The sequence below is a fragment of the Geotrypetes seraphini genome, chromosome 6 (genome assembly GCF_902459505.1).
Source record: "Geotrypetes seraphini chromosome 6, aGeoSer1.1, whole genome shotgun sequence".
NCBI lineage: Eukaryota > Metazoa > Chordata > Amphibia > Gymnophiona > Dermophiidae > Geotrypetes > Geotrypetes seraphini.
Window position 1 is genome coordinate 180,416,945 of NC_047089.1, and position 23,764 is coordinate 180,440,708.

The 23,764-nt window shown below is 44.4% G+C and overlaps 1 protein-coding gene across 10 annotated transcripts in view; it reads left to right on the top strand.

Annotated features, from left to right (window-relative positions):
* Positions 1–23,764, top strand: part of FER1L5 (fer-1 like family member 5) — a 363,329-nt gene that overhangs the window by 210,462 nt on the left and 129,103 nt on the right. For all 10 annotated transcript variants that reach the window (XR_004539782.1, XM_033947691.1, XM_033947688.1 and 7 more), the window contains 3 exons: positions 2,400–2,477; positions 7,113–7,294; positions 19,690–19,848. Coding sequence is in view for 9 of the 10 variants with exons in the window: in XM_033947691.1 (XP_033803582.1) it covers positions 2,400–2,477; positions 7,113–7,294; positions 19,690–19,848 (419 nt within the window). In the remaining variant the exon portion in view is untranslated. The remainder of the gene's footprint in view (positions 1–2,399; positions 2,478–7,112; positions 7,295–19,689; positions 19,849–23,764) is intronic.

Genomic DNA, 23,764 nt, shown 5'->3' on the forward strand with positions numbered 1-23,764 from the left:
CATATCACAATAGCTGAGATCTTCTTCCTCCAGGAACTGTGAACACTTCATCCACAGCATCTGAGTTCTGCTCAGAACCAGCTTAAGTGTATTTGACACCCTAGGCGAACCTTCAGCTAGGCTCCCCCCACAAGGGACAGCTCAAGTGCCCGTCTCCATGTTCATCATCTCCCTTTCCCTTCCACAATCCAGGATCTCCTCTCCTCCACATGGTGTCGAGCATCTCTCTCCTTTCTTATACTGACTCTCCCCAATGTGGTGTCCAGCATTTCTTTCCTTCCCCACAAGGAAAAATTCTTGACTACCTGAATGTAAACCGTTCTGAGCTCCCTTGGGAGAATAGTATAGAAAACTGATTACCGTATTTTCACGCATATAACGCGCGCATTATACACGATTTTACAAACCGAGTATAACCATGCGCGTTATATTCGTGAGCGCGTTGTATACATTTTTTTTACATAGTTCCCCCCCAACGTCTGATTCACCCTGCAGGACCGCTCGCACCCCCACCCCGAAGGACCGCTCGCACTCGCACTTGCACCCGCACCCCCACCCCGAAGGACCGCTCGCACCCCCACCCCCTCCCATCATGGAGAAGCTGCCTAACGTTGTCCTGCTGCTTCCTCTGCCGGTGGTTCCGCCCCTTCTCTGAGCCCTGCGTCTGCGCTGCTTCCTCTTCCGGCGGTCCCGCCCTTTCTCTGACATCAGAGAAAGGGCGGGACCGCTGGAAGAGGAAGCAGCGCAGACGCAGGGCTCAGAGAAGGGGCGGGACCGCCGGCAGAGGAAGCAGCAGGACAACGGTAGGCAGCTTCTCCATGATGGGAGGGGGTGGGGAGGCTGTGGGGGTGCGGGTGCAAGTGCGAGCGGTCCTTCGGGGTGGGGGTGCGAGCGGTCCTGCGGGGGGGTGAATCGGACGTTGGGGGGGGCATCAGTCTTTCAGGGTGGGGACAGGACTTCAAGGGATAGAGGAGAGTTGGGGCGGGCAAAAGGAGAGTCGGGGCGGGTGAAAGGAGAGTCGGGGCGGCCAGAGGAGAGTCGGGGCGGGCAAAAGGAGAGTCGGGGCGGCCAGAGGAGAGTCGGGGCGGGCGAAAGGAGAGTCGGGGCGGCCAGAGGAGGGGCGGGCGAAAGGAGAGTCGGGGTGGCCAGAGGAGAGTCGGGGCGGCATGCGCGGTATATGGGTGTGCGTGGTATATAAAAATTTCTTTACATAAATTACAGTTTCCCGCGCGCTATACCCGTGTGCGCGTTTTACACAGGTGCGCGGTATATGAGTGAAAATACGGTAAATAAATGGGAGAGGGGCACTGCAAGAAAAATGCTGCTTCTAAGTACTAAGCGTGTCTCTCATAAGAGAGGAATATGCAAATGAGAAAGTCACTTTATCTCCCACTGCCACATATTCCCTCATTGTGAGCTCTCTGTGGCAGACACTACTGAAATTCTTCTGTAAGCTAACACTAGTCTTATTTGGAAAACTCGGCTAAAATCATAGCAATCAATGTCCAAAATCATTTATGCAGCTAACCGTTGGCTGCTAATATCTGGGCTGGAGATGTAGCCTAATGGTTAGAGCAACAGGCTAAGAACTAGGAAGTCTGATTCAAATCCCACTAACTCTCCTTGTGGTCTGGAGCAAGTTATTTTGCCTTGGGTACAAATTTCAATTTGTGAGCTCTCTCAAGACAGGAAATTGCCTACCATACCTGAATATAAGTTGTCTTGAGCTTTTACTAAAGGTGTGAGCTAAATCCAAACCACTCGGACATTTTTCTGACTTTTTTTTTTTTTTACCATTATGTTTCAAGTTTCAAGTTTATTAGATGATTTGATAAATCGCTTAATCAAATATTCTAAGCGATGTACACTTTAAATTTAACAATTAGTTGTCAGGAGAGTCTGGTGAAGAGTGCCCGTTAGCTGATGCATTTTCCTCCATAGTTAGAACCATCATGTAGGGCCCTGTATGGGAGTTCTAAAATGTGTGTATATTATGATGGCAGACCAAAAGACTTGTTTGCATAGGTCCCACCAATGTATTAATCCTGCCCTGGTCAGGAGACACTTTAAGTTTACCCAGACACATCATCTGGTTACACTTAACCGGGTAAGTCAGCATGCACAAAAATAGCTTATCTAAAGTTATCTGTAAAGGTATAATCAAATCCTATTGGTTATATTCAACAGCATGATTTACTTGGTGCACTCCACTGAATATCCGGCTAAAGTTATCCAAATAACCTTAACCAGTCACCCATCATCTGCTGCATATTAGCCCCTGTGTGTTTATACTTTTATTAGTCACCAATAGTTGGACTCATCCTGTCAGGTTAGTCTTGATTCTCTGCACAGGAGCCTACAAAAAGCTGCTCTGACAGCTTTCCCACCTTGTATTTCAGGTCCTACATCTTTCCAGCTACGCTGCTATATCTTTCAGGCCCGACACCTAGTCCCTGCACACTCCAGGACCTTCACAAGTAAGTGGCACTGATGGCAACAGACTGGGCGGGAGTTGTGAGACAAGGGCAGCTATCTGGTAGAAAAATACGAGATAGAAGCCTAAGATGGAAGTATGAAAGAATCTCAGTGACGCTGTCTGCTTGGCCACATCTTTGTGGTTCTCCCATCCCTCACCATCCTTTGAAAGACAGAACTGTGGCATTATTATTATTATTTTTTTAACCTTAGTGACTACTGGTGCTGCATTAGAGCTGTGCAATGATACTTAGGCTGAATGCCAATACAAAATTTTTGCTAGTCATTGCAATAAGCAAATAGCATGCAAATTACTGCTACATTAAAAAGTGTGTGCTGTCAGAAAAAAACAGCACACACTACTGTACTGTGGTAATATGTAGCCATTTGCTGCAGATGTCTCCCTTTTGGTGCATGAATGGGGACTGGTTCACAAACTGACAGGAACAAAACATTAGAAAAAAAAAAACCCTACTGGATTTCAGGTCCCCTTTTTCTCCCATGGACCCAAAACTTGTCCCATCAACCCCCAAGACAAAAATCCTTAGTGTCTAGTGGACCCTCCTCCAAACCGCTCCCTCCAGTGTCCAAACTAAAAAGTTTTTAGTGTCTCTGCCTAGTGGTTTTTGATCCCTCCCTGTGGCTCTCCATCCCCACACACAGCTTGATGAGAGGCAGGAGCGATGCTCACTCATTCCTGTCTCTGCACCATCTTGCAACCCCATACAGTGCATCCTTATTTGGCAGACTAACGCCGTGTAGTCAGGTGTCGCAATTTTGCAAGATGGCAATTAGGAGGCAGGAGCAAGTGAGCATCCTTTCTTTATAGTTTTCGAGTTCCATACATTCCTCCTCTTATTTTCCATTCAGCTCATCAACACCTCTTAGGGGTCCTTTTATCAAGCTGCGGTAGGGGTTTAACGCGCGTAATACCGTGCGTTAAACCGCCTGCCGCGCTATCCGCTAACGCCTACATTGAGCAGGAATTAGTTTTTTAGCGGGGGTTAGCACGTGATTAAATGTCCGACACGGTAACCCCGCTAGCGCGGCTTGATACAAGGACCCCTTAGTTGTCCCTTCTTTTGTACAGATTCACTCACACTCTGCTCATTCCTCATACTTCAGCGTTATGGCACCAACTCTTTAGAATTCCTTTCCTTTAAATCTCCATTCCAAAATTTCATTTAAGAAATGTAAAGTGCTTCTCAAAACCCACTACTTTTATGTTTAAATGATTTTTATTATTCCAGCAGTAAGAAGCAAATACAAACAGTAGTACCATTCAGGAAATAACATTTTCAACAATATAATCAGTTCCCCTCCCCTCCCCAAGAATCCATGGCCAGTCCAACAGCTGAGAGTGGGAATAAAATCTTAAAGATTCAAAAGTCTACTGCGAGCACGCGGTGTGAGGTCCTGCCAGAAGTGCTCCCACACCTGACAAAATTTGCGACCCGGGCCAAGAGTCAAGTCTCCCACCATGCGTCTCTCCAGTGTTGCGTGCACTATCATTAGGGATCTCCATTGTGCATATGACGGGGGATCACGGGAGAGCCAGTTGGTGAGGATGGCTTTTTTTCCCATCAAAAGGGCTCTGGAGATAAATGCTGACATTCCCCTGGGTTTGGGTGAGGCTATATTATAAAATCCAAATAACGCCCTCGGTTGTGGAAGCCATCGCCTTCCCCAAAGCGATGTGGTATATAGGCCAAGATGTCTCCAAAACTGTTGGATTGCGGGGCAGGCCCAAAACATGTGACTCAAAGATGCGTGAGCCTGATTGCATTTCGGGCAAGAATGCGACGCAGTAATCCCCATCCGGGCTGCACGTTCCGGTGGAATGTAAAGTCTAAGAACAATTTTCAATTGCATTTCCCAGTGAGTAATATTGGGTGACACCTTCTGAATGTTCTTCAGGACCCGTTGTAACTGTTGAGCAGTCAACTGGCAATGCAAGTCCTCAGCCCACGCTGTCGCTAATATATCCAGATTCGTACTTGGTTGGCAATCCCGGATCCCCACAATATGAAATCGTAGAGGAATCCTCTGTTGGGCTGAAAGGCTGAAGAGTTCCAAAAGTGCCTCCCTGCAGACTTCAGTAAGGGCAGCCACTGGGAGGGACTGAACATAGTGATGGATCTGATAATAGGCGAAGAGATCATTAGCCTGTAGGTCAAAAGTTCATTGCAGCTCGGCAAATGTGACCAGGCTCCCCTCCTCCGAAAACAGATGAAAAAGATATTGTAGACCTTGTGCTTGCCACCTAAGAAAGGTGGCATTTTGCATGAACCCACTACTTTTAAAGCATTTCCTGTTGCCTCAATTGAGTATTATAATTTGATTTGCAAAGCCTGTTTGGGCCATACTTGCTTTGGCATTAGCACAACTGTCTCATCCTCTATACACTTCCTCCTTTCCTTTTGTTTCTTATAAATTGTTTAAACATCTTTCCCTTTTCTCTCATAATACTGATTGTAACCTAGGCCTCTAGGAGGCTCTTAATAATAATTTTTTAAAAAACCATCCAAAAAGGAGCCTAAATTGGCACTTAGATGATCAAAAAGCCAGATCATCCAAGTACTGATAAATCAAAGCTGGTTTTAGAGCGAAAAGAGGCGTTTTTAGAGGCGGGGAAAGGGCGGGAGGTGGGCCAACCTAGACTTAGTCATACAGCAAGTATAACCAAAAAATTGAGCAGGTTGCCTAGTCGGCTCTTATACATTTTTACTTAGACCAAGTCAAAACAGGTATAAGTTCCGAAAAGGGGCCGCTGAGCTGATCGCAGCTGCCGCGATGAGTTCAGCGGCCCCGGCAACCTGCCCACCCCTCACTGCAATGATTGCGACAGGAGAGATGCCTCATCTCCCCTGCTGCATAGCTATCCCTGAATTGCCGCGAACCGTGGCACTTCAGGGTGAGGATTTCGGCAGGAGAGATGCCTCATCTCCCCTTCCACGATCCTCACCCCGAAGTGCTGCGGTTCACGGCACTTCGGGGCATCGCTATTGCGGCAGGAGAGATAGACAATTTCTCCTGCCGTGACCCCCCAAACCAATACGAGCAGGAGGGAGCCCAACCCCTCCTGCGCACGGCAACAGCCCAACCCCCTGAACAATATGGGCAGAGAGATCCCAGGCCCTCCTGCTCACGACCCCCACCCCCCCTAAAATACCCTCCTGACCATGATGCACCCCCCCACACCCCCAATCGCCCCCTCACCCCCCTGGCCAGCCCCTGACACCCCCCTTACTCACAATCAGTTGGCCGGGTGGACGGGTCCCAAACCCATCCACCCAGCAGGCCTGCCATCTGCCGAATGGCAGGCCTTAGGGCCTGATTGAGCCAGGTGCCTAATGCCCCGCCCACAGGAGGGACATAAGGCAGCCTGGCCCAATCAGGCTTTAAGGCCCACCATTCGGCGGATGGCGGGCCTCCCAGGCGAACAGGCTTGGGCCCCGTTTGCCCAGCCAACTGATTGTGAGTAAGGGTGGATGTTGGGGTGGGGGGCTGGTCGGGGGGTCATGGTTGGGGGGTTAGGGGAGTGATCGGGGGTTCAGGGGCGGTCATGGGAGGTGCATCGTTGGCAGGACGGATTGGGCTCCCTCCTGCCCATATTTTAGGGAGGGTGGGGGGTCGTCGAGGGTATGATGGCCTGAGATCCCTCCCTCCTGCCCGTATCGGTTCGGGAGGTTGGGCTGTTGCCGTGGGCAGGAAGGGTTGGGCTCCTTCCTGCCCATATTGATTCGGGAGGGTCGCGGCAGGATAGATTGGTTATCCTGCCGCAATAACGATCCCCCGAAGTGCCGCGAACCACTGCACTTCAGGGTGAGAATCGCAACAGGAGAGATGAGGCATTTCTCCTGCTGTGATCCTCACCCTGAAGTGCAGCGGTTCGCGGCAATTCGGTGATCGCTATCGCTGGTAGGGGAGATGAGGCATCTCTCCTGCCATGATCATTGCGGTGGGGGGGGGTGGATTCTGTAACCGGTGTTGTTTTTGACAGACACCGGTTACAGAATCCAACTTGTAGGCGAAGGATTTGCCCCTCCTGTGCCTAAAAGGACTGGTTTTGGGCGTTTGGGACTTAGGCTATTTTTAGTTGATAATGTGTTGTAAGTTTAGACGTAGTGGTGGTCTGGCCGTCTAAACTGCTGAACGTAGAGGTAGGCCATTCTCAAAAAAAACCTTATTTTTGGACGTTATTTTTTGAGAATAGACATTTTCCTTGCTGCTACTTTCAGCGTTTAGGGCCTTAGACCAAAAGCGGACTTAGACATTTTTTTTTTTTTATTATGCCCCTTCACGTCATTTTACTTTTCCGTACTCCTTGATCAACTGATATTTTGTAAACAATATAGATATTTTCATTATTTGTGTAAATAAAAGGTGGACTGTGAACTATGTATGAGAGTGGGTAGGATGGAGGGAGAATTTAGCTGCATTTTCCTGATATCTTTGAAGAACTCCCGTGACAGGTAAGCATTTTGTATCTCCCTGTCAGTATAAATGCAAATGAAAAAGTAGATTGCTTAAGTCTTTTTGTTACATAATTATGCATGACCTAAAAGTAAACTTTACATGCTATAAAAATTGCACACTGGAAGTGGACTATTCAGCCTTGCATTCTGTCTCCTCAGATCCTTATGCCCATGTCTCCTTCTTGTACAAGAGCCAGCGTACTGAGGTGCTATCATCTACGCTGCACCCTATCTGGAACCAGACACTTTTGTTTCATGATGTGTTGATATATGGGACGGCCCAGAGAGTACTGGAAGACTGTCCTTTTGTCACTGTGGAGCTGTTTGACAAGACCAGCGTAGTAAGTTTTTGGTCTTCCCCTCCCCATGAATGAAAGGCAAATTAGTTTTTAAAGATGCATTCAATGACTAAATGAATTGCTTAGGAGTTTCATTTTATCTTTATATTTTTTGAGAGTTTTTCTCCTTCCCCTTCCTATTGTTTTTGACCTTAATTGTCTTTCTTTTTATTAATCAGATTGTATTTCTCTCCTATTCTTTCCTTGTGTTTTATTATGTTTGTAAAGTTGTTTTTTATTATGTTTCATAGATTTAGTCTTTATGTTAGTTATGTTTGTTTCCCCTAACTTTGTAATTTTATCGATTTGTTCATCGCTTAGAATTTGGAATAGACAATTAATCAAATTTTATAATAAACTTGAAACTTGAGTTTTCATGGGTTTGACAAGTATGTAGAAAAAGTATTGGCAGTTTTCAAACAGATTATAGGTTCACCAACAGCCAGTGGCATAAATTGTGCCCATGGTATCTGCAATGCATGTGCCTATAATGAAGAAGGGGACCCACTTGCTGCTGCTGCTTTAAATTGGACTCCCTGCTTCTGTCTGCTTTGAAATGATTTTAATTATTAGGGAAGAGAGCTCTGGTAGATCCCTATAGTGTAGCCCCTGATGCAGCCTTTGGAAGGTGAAATGTGACCATTTCTCTTCAGTTTTGTAATCTGCTGTGTTTTATTTGTGTACCTTAAAACCTGTGCAAAAGCTACCACCAGCAGCAATCCATTTCAGCTGTCTGCACTGGAAGCAGAAAGTTACATTAGAAGGGGGTGGGATGCACCTAAGAGCAGGTTCAGGGTCCAGCAGCAGAAAGATGGGGGAGGAGATATCATTACTTGGGAAGGGAGAGCAGTTGAGTCAGTGCTGGGCATGGGGGCAGAGGGGAAGGGGAGTGAGAAATGTTGAACACATGGTTGGGGTGCTGTAAGGGAAGGAAGAGAGATAGACGGACATTGGACCTGGGGATAGTGTGGCGGGAGAGAGGGCATAGGGAGGGAGAGATGTTATATACAAGGAAAGGGAAAAATGAAAGTCAAACAGATGGATACATGTTGGGCCCAAGGATAGAGGGGAAGGAAAGAGAGATGTTGAACCCAGGATCGGAGGGAAATGGAAAGATATTGGATCAAGAGACACATGGAGAGAGAGAGAGAAGAAACTGTTGTGCCCCATGTTATGTGGGCATTTGCTCAGTTAATGTTTGTTTAAATGTGTAGTAGTTATGGGTACTCTGTGGACTGAACTACCCAGAGAGCTTTGCTTCCAGTAGTCTGGGCTTTGCTTCCACAGAGCATGAGCCCGCCTCCTTCTTCAGTCTGAGGAGAGCAGTGACCATATTTGCTAAGCACATGCTAAAGTGAGAGCCTGAGAGTGCTGTTCTCCCACCAGGTTTTTCACCCCTTTAATTCTGACAATCAAATACAGCTTAGATTACTTCTAAGTCTGGAGAACGGTGTCATCTCCACAGTGTGGACAATCCCAGCATAGACGAGATATGTTAGTGGAGTGAGAAGAAATGTACAGGCTTGAACTATCATCTGACTGTAGGTTGTTTGCTTCGTTATTAAAGAACTGTTCAACGGATTCAGAGTCTGACTGGTGACATGAAGATTAAAAAATTAGGGGTTGGCTGAACAGGAAACTCTTACCGTGGCCAATAACTTAGAGAAGTCCTTGCTTCAGTATAAAAACTTGAGACTATGCAGAGAGCTGTATCTATATAGCAGAAGTTAGACAGCAACAGAAACGATGTTGGACCTAGGGGCAGAAGAGAGGGAGGGATGGAGAAAAGTAAGACCCTGAAACAGCAGGGGGAGATGCTGGACAAGAGGAAGAAGAGAAGATAAAGGGAGACATACAGGACCATGGATGGGAACAGGGGTGGAGCAGAAGGGACAGAGATATCAGGTTACAAGTTCTTTTGGGGTAGATAAGGATAGAGAACGGGAAGAGATGCTGGGCTAGAAAATGGAGAGAGGAAGGGGAGATACTGGGAATGTTGGAACCTTATGAGAAAGTCCAAGTAAAACTGGAAATGAGAGATTATAGGGTGATAGAAGGAGATGGAAAGTGTATAGGTAAGTGAAAGCAAAAAGATGGAGAACTGGTAGATGAGAAAGAGGGTGAAGCTTTAGTGAATAGTAAGGCAAGTAAAGAAAAAAAAAAAAAGAAGGAAAGAGCTAAAAGGAAAATATCAGTGTGTCAAAGACAGGTATAGTGAGGAAATGGAACAAGACAGAAAAGAGGAGAAATGATAAATGGACAACAGCAGATAGGTAAAAAAAGGTAAAAAAATTAAGTATTTTATTTTGAATTTATTAACTGGAATATGTTAGCTTTGGGAAATGTGCATTGCAAATGACTTTGTATTATGTTCAGTATAAGAGGAAAAATGTATTTCTGTTTTTATTTCTTCAGTGCTGCAATATATGCCAAGTTTGACTTCTTTGGTTTTCCAGTTCAGTTTTTGTCTTCGTATTTCTATTTGTAATTTGTGATCACTAGTTCTATATTTGAAGAGGTCTATCTGTGATTTGGATATGACTGAGGTGTGGTATACTGTGTGCAAGTAGTTTCTGTATAGAACTTGTTAGCGGTACCACTTGCTCTGTTTTACCTGTAGTAGATGTATTGGTGTCTTAGGGTACAATATAAAAGTCACAGTGCTGCCTATTCATAGTACTACTACTACTATTAATTATTTCTAGAGCACTACCAGACATACGCAATGCTGTACAGAGTCACAAAGGAGACAGTCCCTGCTCAAAAGAACTTACAATCTAAACAGACAAGACAAACAGGATGATAGGGTGAGGGATACAGTTGGGGCAGGAGGTGGTTAATCTGCTGGCTAGGGTAGTGAGCAGAGGGGAGTAGGGTTATGAATTGAAGGCTAAATCAAAAAGGTGAGTTCTCAGTCTGCTTTTAAACAAGGGAAGGGGTGTGACAGACCACCTCAAGTAGTTTATTCCAGGCATATGGGCCAGCTAGATGAAAGGGTTCTTGCTAATCATAGGTTTAGCACTACTATCATACACAGAGCTATGGAGTCAGAGTTGGTAAAAATGGTAGATCCAGTTGTTGAACATGTCAATCAAGGTGGTCCCAAATGTGCCTATTGGGTTATGGTCTGGGGAATTCGGAGGCCAGGGAAGTAGCTGGAAGTCTTCATCATGCTCTGCAAACCACTCACGAACAATTCTGACAGTATGACATGTCGCATTATCCTGTTGAAAGATCTCATCATCCATAGGGAAGGCCATCAACATGTACAGGTACTTGATCAGTAGGGATGGAGAGATACCCATATCAGTTGAGAGTGCTTTCCAGAGGTATCAAGGGACCCAGACCATACCAAGAAAACATTCCCCAGATCATAACACTGCCGCCACTAGCTTGTGTACATCCAACAGTGCTTATTGGGTGTTTGTTCTCGGTGGTTTCATGTCTGACATGCCAGTGTTCATTCATTCGATGGAGCTCATAATGTGACTCATCAGAGAAGGCAACCCTCTACCAATTGGTGCAAATTACAGCCATTTATTTGCAATGAACCCTTGTGAGTGAGGGTGCAGTTACCAGCTGTCTGCTCCGGAGCCCCATTCACATTAGGGTTTGCTGCAGTCATTTTGGACACACATCTGGAAGCCCCCTGGTTTGTTTGGATGGTGAATTGCTCCACAGTAGCATGCCAATTGGCCTGCACCAACCTGCGCAACCAACATTCACCTCTTGCATCGATGGCTCATGCTGCCCCACAGTTACCACATCGGGTCATTGAAAAGGTTCCATTCATCCACTCACAGTACACTTTAACCATGGCAGCCCGTGAACAGTTCACAAACTGTGCCATTTCCAAAATGTTGCCGCCCTTGGCCTGGTAGCCGATGATCGCACTTTTTTCCCATGACAGCCAAGGTTACTATAGGCAACTTGCTGACATCCCACCTTATATACCTACGAAGTCTGTGTGCAACATATGCATTCGTTCATTAGCTGTGCGTCCCTGATGTCAGAGGTAGACGGTGGTCATAATGAGACTCAACCGTGTCATCAGCAACGCAGCACACGCGCCCTGGTAGGAGAAGGCCATGGAGCAACCTATCTACACTGCTGCAACGCTGCTGTTTGTTACAAGGTACAGTATTTCGGTCTCGTGGTCAGCGGGAGAGATGGAAGGGTCGGCGGGGGAGGGAGGCCTGGGGAAGGAGGGATATATGCTGCAAGGGTTCTGCTGCTTAAGGGATGGGAAGAAGGGATACAAGATGTAAAGGTTCTGCTTCACAGGGGGATGGGAGGGAGGGATAGAAAAACACTGCACAAGGGGATGGGTGAGAGGGGAGGAAAGATGCTGCATGTGTAGGGGAGAGAAAGGAAATAGGAAGAATTGGGGTGGAGGAGAGAAAGGGAGAGATGATGATTGTACATGAAAAAAGAAGACCTACCCCGAAAATAAGGCCTAGTGCCTTTTTTGGGCCCAAATTTAATATGGCAGTGTCTTATTTTCAGGGAAACACAGTATCATCTCTTTCAGAAGGGAGGTTCAGGGGGTATGACCCTTATTGCCAAGGGGCCCAGAATCCTGTCATTCTGCCCCTGATTCTAACCCTGAATACATTGGGATATTCATAAATCAAAAGTTTTCTTTTTGAAAAAAACTCAACATTTCTGTCAGTGTAGGAGGGTTGATTGTTGTTCCAAGAGAGGATAATAGCAGTGGCCACAATGAACATATACCATTAGTGGTACTGAATGTAAGTATTGCCCATTGGCCACCATTTAGTTTAGTCCTGCTGTTTAGGGAATATATGGATAATTGTTTTGGTGATGCCCTCACTTCACTATGGATACTGGTATATACATTGACCAAAAATATTTGTGTGAAGGGTAAGTCTGTGACTAAGAGCCTACATCTATGTGCCCTTTGCATGCTTTAATGTACAAAATATTAGCATTTATGTGCATAAGCATACCTAAGTGTTATTCTGTAAGGGTGTGTGTAAGTGACATAACCCCAAATTCTGTATATAGCACCATACATTGTGCGCACAAGTTAGTGCATACAGCTGATTTGCATGCATAACTCAATTGTTTAACAAGACCAATTGCTGCTGATAATTGGCAATTAACACCTCACAATTGGCGCTAATTTGCACTAATTAGAACATGGTAGGTGCTGTCTATAAAGTGGTGTACATCAGTTCTAGTGGATTGATCTCAAAAGGGGGTGTAGCAAGGGGCATGAGCAGATTGTAGGCATTCTTAAAAATTGTGAGTACCTAATACCTACGATCATGCTTTCTTTGAAGGTATTACACATTTACTCTTAGAGCGGGTCACGGATCCGGTCTTTTTGGCGGGAGACTTTAATCAAGTCATGGACCCGAGTTGTGATCGCTCTATGCCAGGACACAATTCTAGTCAGTCCCAAAATAGAGGCCTGCCCTATCTTTGTGCAACACTCGATTTAGTCGACCCCTGGAGACTATTACATACCACAGAACGAGATTATACGAATCGCTCCAGAGCGCACAATACACAATCTAGAATAGATTACATTCTTACTACGAGTAGAGCGTTCCTGAATGTAGATGCTGCAGTCATAGGACCGGCGGTAATTTCTGATCATGCGATGATTTGGATTGATGTGAATGTAGGCTTGGGCATATGGGGCCCTGTGCGCTGGCGCTTTCCGAGTTACTTATTTTCTGATGACCACTTCAAAACATACTTAACATCTAAGTGGGAAGAATTCCTGGATTTTAATGGTCAGCATTGTAACAACCCAAAGCTATTTTGGAGCACCGCAAAAGTAGTGCTCAGAGATGATTGTATAGCTTATGTTATAGCGCGCAATCGCCGTTTGTCACGGGGCATTATCAGGTTGGAGAGGGAATTAGCAACCGCCAAACGCCACTATACACAACACCCGACCCGAACCTCCAGGGAGCACTTGATTTCGGTGGAGACGACCCTTAATTCTTATATACACGAGCGTACGGTCAAAATGCTATTATATCAAAAATACCGCTATCATCGTTATGGCAACTGAGCGGGGAAGTTATTAGCCCGGTTGACGACACAGGCCAGGGGTCAACGTAATGTCATGGGATTACGGGATGATTTGGGCCGTCAGCAGCATTCCACGGCACATATTGCGCAGATTTTCACGTCGTATTTTCGGAAGATATATGGGCGTCAGGACTCGGGGGCTGAACCCCTTATTAGGGACTACCTAACAGATTCTGGTTTATTGCCACTTGCTGAACCAGATATAGCGTTTCTCAATGCACCCATTACCACTAAAGAATTACAAAAAGCTATCCAGCAACAAAGAAATTTTTCTGCTCCAGGGCCGGATGGCTTTACGGCAGAATTTTATAAGCTTTTATCGTTGCAGCTTGGTCCCTTCCTTCGGGATTATTATTCTCAAGTAATACAAGATGAACACTTTCCCACTGAGGCGAATGAGGCTTTAATTACTCTGATATTGAAACCTGGTAAAGACAGCACTGCCCCCGAGTCCTATCGTCCAATCTCCCTCTTGAATGTAGATATTAAAATTCTTTCAAAAATATTGGCTGATAGACTGGCAACTTTACTCCCGAATATTATCGCTTCAACACAGGTGGGTTTTGTCCGCAAGGCATTACTATCGTTGGCGCATACTCAATATCATAATACCCCGATGCTGCTGCTTAGTTTAGACGCGGCGCAAGCATTTGACCAAGTCGACTGGACGCATCTCTTTGAGGTGCTGACCTTCATGGGAATCTCGGGTTGGTTTGCCACAATGTTACGCACGCTCTACATGACACTGAGGGCGAGACTCCTGGTTAACGACATTATTACGGATCCCATTTTAATTGAACGTGGTACCAGACAGGGATGTCCCTTGTCCCTCCTTTTATTCTTGTTATACTTGGAACCCTTTCTGCGTATTGTGTCCCTAGACCCTGACATTGTAGGAGTGGACTTTGGGGACCATTCCCTAAAAGTGTTAGCTTTTGCTGATGATTTATTATTCATGCTTACTAATCCCGCTCACTCCATTGACCATTTACTGCAGGCACTTACTGAATTTAAATTTTATTCAGGTTTCACTCTGAACTATCAGAAATCTGTTGCTTTAGCTAGCCCACTGACACTACAATTGACCTGGAGAGGTCAATTTCCCTTTACTTGGGCGGCAACCTCGATTCAGTATCTGGGTGTCTGGATTCCTAGAGACCTTAAGACTTTATATGTTAGTAATATCTCCCCACTGTTACATGACACTCTGCAAAACTTACAAAACTGAACCACCTTCCCCCTTTCGGTAGCGGGACGGTTAGCCCTTTTTAATATGGTGCTCTTTCCCAAATGGTTGTATCGTTTTCAGGTCCTACCACTATTATTATCTTATACTCACAATGCACGTCTTATTAAGGGTCTCCAATGTTTTATATGGGGGGGCAAGCGACCTCGAATGCAATTTCTTAGGATGTGTCTGCCAAGGGATAGGGGGGGATATGGATTGTTAAATGTACGTTGGTACGCTCTGGCATGTCAGATGAGACATATCAATGATTGGTTTAGGGGGACGTCTGATTTTTCTGCCACGCCACAGGAAATGTCTCTGTTAACTCCGTACCATGTAAGTTATTACTTGCATGTGGCGGATCCACATATACGTCCTCTGGTGTCCCGCTATCCGATATTTGCGCCGGCACGGCGCACATAGAAGTGGGTGTGTCGCACTGCCAAGTTGCCTTCTGGTGTCTCCTTATATCTACCTATTCAGGGCAATGGGGCCTTTCAGCCTGGATTACAAAACGCCTCCTATCAGAGATGGAAGGCGCAAGGACTTCAATATCTTTTCCATCTGTTTTTGGAGGAGGGGAGGATAGCAACCTTTGCAGAATTACGCCAGACTTTTGATTTACAGCCTAATGACTTGTTTGCTTATTATCAGATTCACCATTATGTACAAGCTCTACCGGTGGCCCACCTCACTGAGGACAATAGAGAGGCATTTTCGGAACTTTTTAGCCTTTCTGCGCAACAGAGAATTCCTCTTCGCTTTCATATTGTGGGGGTCCGGGACTGTCAACCTGGCCCTAACTTGAACATCTTGGCGACAATGTGGGCAGAAGACCTTCAGTGTGCACTTACGGCTCATCAGCTACAACGGGTCTTGAAACATATTCAACAGGTATCTCCTAATATCACCCACTGGGAAATGCAATTGAAAATTGTTATGAGACTCTATATCCCGCCAGAGCGAGCAGCTCGAATGGGGATTACCCAATCTCACTTGTGCCCAAAATGTGATCACGCTCATGCTTCCTTGGGACACATGCTTTGGGTTTGCCCAAAAATTTTCCAGTTTTGGAGTCACCTGGGACAATATGTTACGCTGCTTTGGGGGGGGCGTTGGCTTCCGCAACTGAGAGCATTATTTGGATTTTACAATATTGCCACGCCCAAACCCAAAGGAATGTCCGCATTCATAGCCAGAGTTCTCTTGATGGGGAAGAAAGCTATTCTCACCAACTGGCTGTCTATTACTCCCCCGACTTATGCTCAATGGAGATTCTTGATGATAATCCACGCAACGCTTGAGCGGAGACTGGTGGGAGACCTGGATCGTGGTCCGGGTCGTAGATTTCGCCAGACCTGGGAATGTTTCTGGCAGGATCTCACTCCATATGCCCGTAGTAGACTCTTAAATATTTAGGAAGATTCCGGACTCTCAGTTTTTTGACATGGCATTGGACTCCGGGGGTGGGGAGGGGTGGGAAGGGGGGGATGTTGCATTGTTCTTTCTTGGACTAAGTTACTGATAGTATTGTTTGTTTGCTGTTGGAACAATAAAAATCATTTGCACATAAAAAAAAACAAAGGCTCCCATAACGCATGTAATTTGTATAGCCACCTCCTTTTCATTACTATGCCATAGTACTTCTCTGTTCGCACAATGGGAGTTGTACATTGAGATAAGACTACTTATTAATATGAGTAGATCTACTTATGTCAAGTGCACAAACAATGTACATTATTTTATTTTAATGTTTCTTGCCTGCAATTTCACATGTTATAGCTCAAATATATATATCGCCATAATTGTAAAAAAAAAAAAAAAAAAATTGTGAGTACTAGAACACGCCCAATCCACACACAACTTAGGCACAAGTTCCTAGGTTTGATTTTCTTAACCTAAATGGGTGCACCTAAATGTTGTTTCAAGTACACCCACTAAGCAAGATTATATATATCGTGTGTGCCTTTGACAGAATTGTGCTAAGCACTGTTATGATTGGCGCCAATTTTTTAGGCGCTATATATATATAATCAGACCTCTAGTGCATAATGCTAGGGGTATATTTCTTCTCTCGTCTCTCTACTTATACACCTTCCACAGAACTCCATTCCTCAGATAAGCAGCTCTAAGCTGTAAACTTCTCCTCCACTGCCAATTCGAGATTTCGTTCATTTCATCTATGCCTGGAATAAATTACCCAAGTTTGTCCGCCAAGCCCCTTCCCTTTCCTTGTTTAATAGCAGACTGTATCCAAGACATCCTGTTTGTCTGTCATGTATGTTTAGATTGTAAGCTCTTTTGGGCAGGGACGGTCTTCTTTGTGACTCTGTACAGCGCTGCGTTTGTCTGGGAGCGCTATAGAATAATCAATAGTAGTAAAAGTAGCATGGCAGGGCTCCCACTTATGTGCACTAGTTACTGAACACTACGCTCTGGGCTGTATTCAGTAAATGGTGCTCAAATTTCAGCGCCAAGAAAATCAGTGCTGAACAGTATTCTATAATGAGTGTTCTAGGAATGGTGCCCTTTATAGAACAGCATGTATTGCTGGGATCCATGTTAAACTTTGGGCACGAGCAGTTACACCAGCTGAAACCAGAAGTAAATCCTGGCGCCCAAATAAGACATGGATCCACACTATTCTATAACATTGTGTGCGTCTTAAGGGAATGCCTTTGACCTGCCACTGCTGCCTCTTCTATGGCCACATCCCCTTTGCAGATCTACACAGAAACACTTAGTCCAAGATTCACTAAGGGCACAGATCGGATCCGATCCGTGAGGGATCCAATCTGTGTCCGGGGGGCTGATGCACAAATCGCCCTCATGCAAATGAGGGCGATCAGAATCATGCCCCCAACCGCCTGCCCGGATCACTCTATAGCGATCCCAACGCATGCACAGACCATCTATAGGATGATCAGGACAGAAGTTAGTGAATTGGGTCGAAGGAAAAGCGGGTCACTAAGTGGCCAGAACTTGATTGGTGGGTTTAGTGAATCTAGCCCTTAGGCACTATTCTATAAATATGAGTGTGTGTTTTCATTTGGATATGCCATTTCTGCCCCCATTTCGCTGTTAGAACACTTTTCCTTGTGAAAAATTTGGCATAGAAAGAAGTGCCTAACATTCAGTGCCATATATAGAATTCCCTGTATGTACATCCCTGATGCATTTATGCAACCGTAGTTAGGCCGGGTGTAATTGTGAGCTTGTTTTATCTTAACAAATTTTTTTTCTATTCCACCTTTACCTAAATAATTCAAGTATGGATAACTTTTCGAAAAGAAATCAAAACCCTACTTTTCAAAAAATTTATCCAGATATCTTAACCCAACCCTTCCCCCTCCTCCTAGATAAATTCTCCCCCAAAACCTCCACTTAAATAATCTCTTCCTCCCCAAAACACCAACCAAGTATTCAGATTCCTGAAATGTAACGTAATCTTATTTGTACTCTAACTGTATTCTATTTGTTATATCACACAGTAACGTACAGTCAATTTAATATCCAATTTGCAAGTTTTTCCAGAATTAATCCAGGTACCTCTCCTCCCTTGTAACCAAAAAAACCCACAAAAAACCCCAAAACTGTTGTAACTTCACTGGAAATGTCCAGTTTGCTCTTTTGTAATCCGCCTTGAACTGCAAGGTATAGGCGGAATAGAAGTACCTAATGTAATGTAATGTAATAACAAAAATAAAAGAACCATACTAATTTGTCTGAGAATTAAAAAACATAAAACTTACATAATTAAGCCCAATTTAAATCAATCATGATGGAAACAAAAAAGATTTGAAAAGTTTTCTGAACTGAAGATAATGACCACAGATGCTTAACCCCAAAGGCATGTGTTCGGGTGGGGGTGAGGGGTGTGTGGAAGGGGGAGATACCACAGCAGTGAGCCAACCTGTCCCTGCGGTACTGAGCCAGCCTAGGCCAAGCAGGTGATCATAAGAAGCAGCAAGACTCTGAACCCTCCTGAGCACGAGCAGTGCAGCCTGCTTGTGCCAGCTACAGAAGAGCACAGAGCTGACAACTTCCCACAGGCTTGGCTGAAGCAGGGAGCAGTGAGTGAAAACAAGTCCTGGCCTCTTCTTTCCAACCTCCTTTGGGTCCTTGTCTGCCAGCAAGAGGAGGTTCTTTTTGCTTTACTATTCAGTCACACACACATGCCAGTAGATCAGGTGATCTCTGCTGCTGGTGTGTGCATGTGTGTCTGTGATGGACTGCGTTTGTTATGGGCTGCGAAATTTAAAGCCAGTCCCAGAAACCAGACAAATGAAATTAAGAAAGCCACCTGGAGAGCCCAACAGTGCCCTAGAAAGGACATGTCCGGGGAAATATGGATATACTGTATGGTAACCTTACCCATTGCACCAGACATTCAACTTCCATCCTGTTTCTATCTCACCCTTCCAGGACAAAAATCTATTCCTCAGTTTCTCTGGAGGCTTGCAGCTATTACCAGCTCCAGAACAGCTATTCTATTTTCTTGCAGCTCTACGAGTATGGAGATTTTTGCACTGCTCCATTTAGCATTATCTCAGTGTATCGTAGAAGTAGTGTGCTTACAGGTTCCTCAGTGCTCTTGTTTTCATGCACAAGTTTTCTATTCAATAAGAAAGCCCTTGCGGGAGACAGCCACTATAGAACTTGTAAACATATACTGGCTCACATATACCATGCATTGCAACTTCTGTGACTGCTGCCACTGGCGGAGAAAACACAGTAATTGTTAACAGGATGGCATAAGGGATGCACTGTGGTATTTGTAATTATGTTTCTTTCATTTGGAATCAGAACTACAGGTTCCAGAATGCATCTGGGGTTTGAAAGGAAAACCTTTGACAGCATTGTCTGCATAATTTCCATTCTCATTTACTCTTTATCAGGAAAGAGAGAAAGTAAGGATACTGCATTCATCCCAGGCCAACTGAACAAGCTGATCTATTTCAGGTTCTGACTCCTTGCATGCATGGATTTGTAGTTCTTATTTTCTTAGGGAGCACAATGGGAAAATCAGAATAAGCATTGTGAATCCAGGATAATTTCCAAGCTCCCCACAAAATTGCTGATGCATCTTTTTCTGCTCCAGGGGAAGGATGAGTACCTAGGGCGATGCTTGTTTCAACCAGTTGTCTACCTGGACCTAGATGCCCGGGTCATCCCCCAACTTGAGTGGTATCCAATCAGAAGACAAGAGAAATCAAGTGGTGACCTCTCAGCTGCTGTTGAGCTTCTGTGTGACAAAATGGTAAGCCTGGATGGGATATTCTTACTCATTTAAATAAAAAAATTTCTAACCCGCTTAAACCTAAGCGGTTTGCAAAAATACATACACAAATCTAACATACAAATCTATAATAATAAAACCCTTACTTAGTGTATGCGCACTAGGATTGAAAAACTCCGTGCCTCCGCATGCACAGTACAATAGAACCGCTGAGCAGGGAAGCGTCTCAGCACACGATAAGGGTACAGAGCACTAAGGAAATGGTGAAAGATGAGGTGGTGGAGCCTGGGATCAGTGGGAGGCAGGGTCCGGGCATGGTAAAGGTGGGACACGGGTGGGATCAGGGTATAAGTGGGGCTGGGGTTATGTGTCTTCTTTTTTATCTTCACAAATATTATAACCCTACCTGTATTGAGAATGGATAACAAAAAAAGAAACTCTGTTAGTCTAATAGTGATCCCTGTTGACTAGTTAATGGCTAGCATCTATTCTAGCACCCGTTAATGTAACGGGCTTAAACACTAGTATTAAAATAATAAAACATCACTTGTCTGATACATACCTCGGGCAATAGTACAGCCCAATCAAGTAAGCACGTCCATAAACCAAGTAGTCTTCTTTATTCTGCAAATTTTGAACCTTAAGTTTCCTGCCTTCTGTCTATCATATTCATCCTATTTCATACTCTAGTGGCGCAGAAACTGGGGTGCCTGTGTTGCCACCACTCCTGAAATTTTCTAGCAGTGGCATTGTTCCCTACCACTCCCAAAAACACTATTACTGCCTTACAATTACTGCTGCCATCAATTCTTCACCCATGCTCTTCCTCAGATGCTGAAGATTGAAATTATAGGAACATAGAAAATGGCAGTAGATAAAGGCCATATGGACTCTCCAGTTTGCCTATCCACACCAGCTACTATCTCTTCCTCTCCCTAACAGATCCTGTATGTTAATCCCATACTTTCTTGAATTCATGAATTCAGATAGTCTTTGTCTCCACCACCTCCACCAGGAGGCTATTCCATACATCCACTACCCTTTCCGTGAAGAATTTCTGTAGGTTACTCTTGAGCCTATTTCCTTTCACCTTCATCCTATGTCCCCCTCATTCCAGAGCTTCTGTTCAGTTGGGAGACTTTCCTCCTGTGCATTTATGCCAAAGAGGTATATAAATGTCTCTCTTATATCTGCCCTCTCCTGCCTTTCTTCTAAAGCATACATATTGAAATCTTTAAGTCTGCCCCCATACGCTTTATGAAGAAGACCACTGACCATTTTAAAAGTTGTCCTCAAGACCAGTGGTTCCCAACCCTCTCCTGGAGGACCACCAGGCCAATTGGGTTTTCAGGCTAGCCCTAATGAATATGCTTGAGAGAGATTTGCATATAATGGACGTGACAGGCATGCAAATCTGCTCCATGCATTCATTAGGGCTAGCCTGAAAACCCGATTGGCCTGGTGGTCCTCCAGGACAGGGTTGGGAACCACTGCTCTAGACCAACACCATCTTTTTGAAGGTGCGGTCTCCAAAACAGGACACCGACCCCCAAATTCTATAAATAATGTTAAAAATTGTAAGCACAAATTTGGGTGCGCCCGATTTATGCCTGAAATTTAATTGAACAGTGAACCAATTAGCACTGATAATCTGGCTCTAACAACTAATTATCGCTGCTAATTGGCATCAATTAAAAGTTGCAAGTGCTTATTTATGTGCCCGGATCCACATGTGAAATTTGTGCGCGGTTTCAAAAAGGAGGGTCATGGATGGATTTGGGAGCATTCCTTTAATTTATGCACAGTTATAGAATAAGGGGGACCCGTATCTAATTTTAGGTGTGAGGATTTACACCAGGGTTTAGTTGGTGTAAATGTCATGTGTAAAGTTAGGCACAAAATAGTGTAAGTTATACACTTAAGTGCCGCAATTAGGTATGCACATATCCACCTGTTATTAACATGGCATAAGTAGATGTACCTAAATATCTGTGCATAAATTCTCTATATTGTAAAGCTCTGATGAGAAAGGGGAGGTAGATAATATAGTTCTTCCAAGACCCTCACTCACTGATGGCAAATTAATAACAGCCGCTTACAGAGACCAGTGGATGGTCCCATTCTTTGTCATGTTGAGTGGTATGTCAAATAAACTTGGAAACTTGGATTATCCTCTGTTCACCATTTATTTATTTATTTTAAAAAATATATATACCGCCTGGAATCCAAGCAGTTTACCAAACAATATACAAAATAAATAATAACAATACAACATATACTCTAAAAAAAAACAACCCAAACTTCCCTACATCCTCCATTACTAACAATACTCATTTCATTCACATGAATACATTAGCAAATAACTGTGTCTTTAAAAGTTTTTTAAAATATATCCCTGGGTTTACGTTTAAAAATATATTTTAAAATGTATTGAATATTTTTTATATAATTTCAGTTGTTTCTTTCCAATTCATATTGGGCCTGATTCTATAAACAGCGCCTAAATCGGTAGGCGTCTACCACATGTCATTCAAAGTTAGGCCTCAAACACTGATCACCTTATTATCCACATATTAATAAATACATTAAATGGTCACACACACGGTGACTCTAGGCTTCCAAGTGAACGCTTGGACCCATAACCGAAACTCTAATGAAATATCACGGAGCCAGTTATTGTAGAGCCCATCACAGCTAGTTCACTGTCTCCGCCACCTGCTTTAAAAAACAACGATTTGCAACCAAATACAAGCTGTTATGAGATTACTTATATTAATGCAGAGTGGCGATCCTGCTACTCTATGACTGCTCTGGGTACATGCTTAAAGTACTGTTAAATTGTTGTTGACATACTCTTTCCGATCCCTCAACCCGGGTTTCACAGTTGGCTTCTTCAGGAGGGGAGATGGGGAACAAGAAACTTCTCCACCCAGCTCACAGACAACTTTGGCAAGGGTGTGTGGGAGGGGGGAGGGTTTTGCATTAGAATTTAATTCGGGGAATATATGGATGGTTTCATGTAGGTATGTACTTTTTCTGATTATTTTTTTGGGGGGGGGAATAGGTGTGCATTAATGTCTATATGTTTAATTTGCATTTCATGTAATATTATGTATATTGAAGATGTTTATTTGCACAATGGTAGTTTTGAAATTTAATAAAGATTAAAAAAAAGAAAAGAATCATTTTCCCTACCTTTATTGTCTTGTGATTATTTTTCTGTGCTTTTAACTATGTTTCCAGGGCCTTCTTATCCATTGACTGTTTTGCTTTCCATCTTCACTTTGTGACTTGCATCCATCTTTGACATTAATGTAACATTCAATTTTTCCATTTTTCTGCTTTCTTCTCAAAATCTACTTTTACATGCCTTCCCTTCCCATCTCTCTCTCCTTTCCTCCCTATTTCCATGGTCTGACATCTCTCTCCTTCCCTCCTTCTGCCCAGTAGTCCAACATCTCTCTCCTTCCTTTCCCCCCCTTCCCAGTCTGGCATCTCTCTCCTTCCCTCCTTCTGCCCAGTAGTCCAACATCTCTCTCCTTCCTTTCCCCCCCTTCCCAGTCTGGCATCTCTCTCCTCTCCTTCGCATAATCGGGCATCTCTCTCTACTACTATTATTATTTCTATAGTGCTACCAGACTCCCCTCCTTCTCTAGTCTGATATCTCTCCCTTCCTTTAGTCATCTCTCCTCCCCCCCAGTGTAACATTTCTCTTTTCCTTCCTCCTTTCTGCCACCCTGCAATCCATCTCCCTTCCCTTCCTCCTTTCTGGCCTCCCTCCCAGTCCAACATATCTCCCTCCTTTTCAACAGTCCAACATTTTTTTCTCTTACTCCTGCATGCTTCTCCTCTTGGCCACCTTCCCTCCCCCAACCATATCTCTCTCTCTCTCCCTCCATGAGTACAACTTTTCACTCTCTGCCCTCTCCCTCTTCCC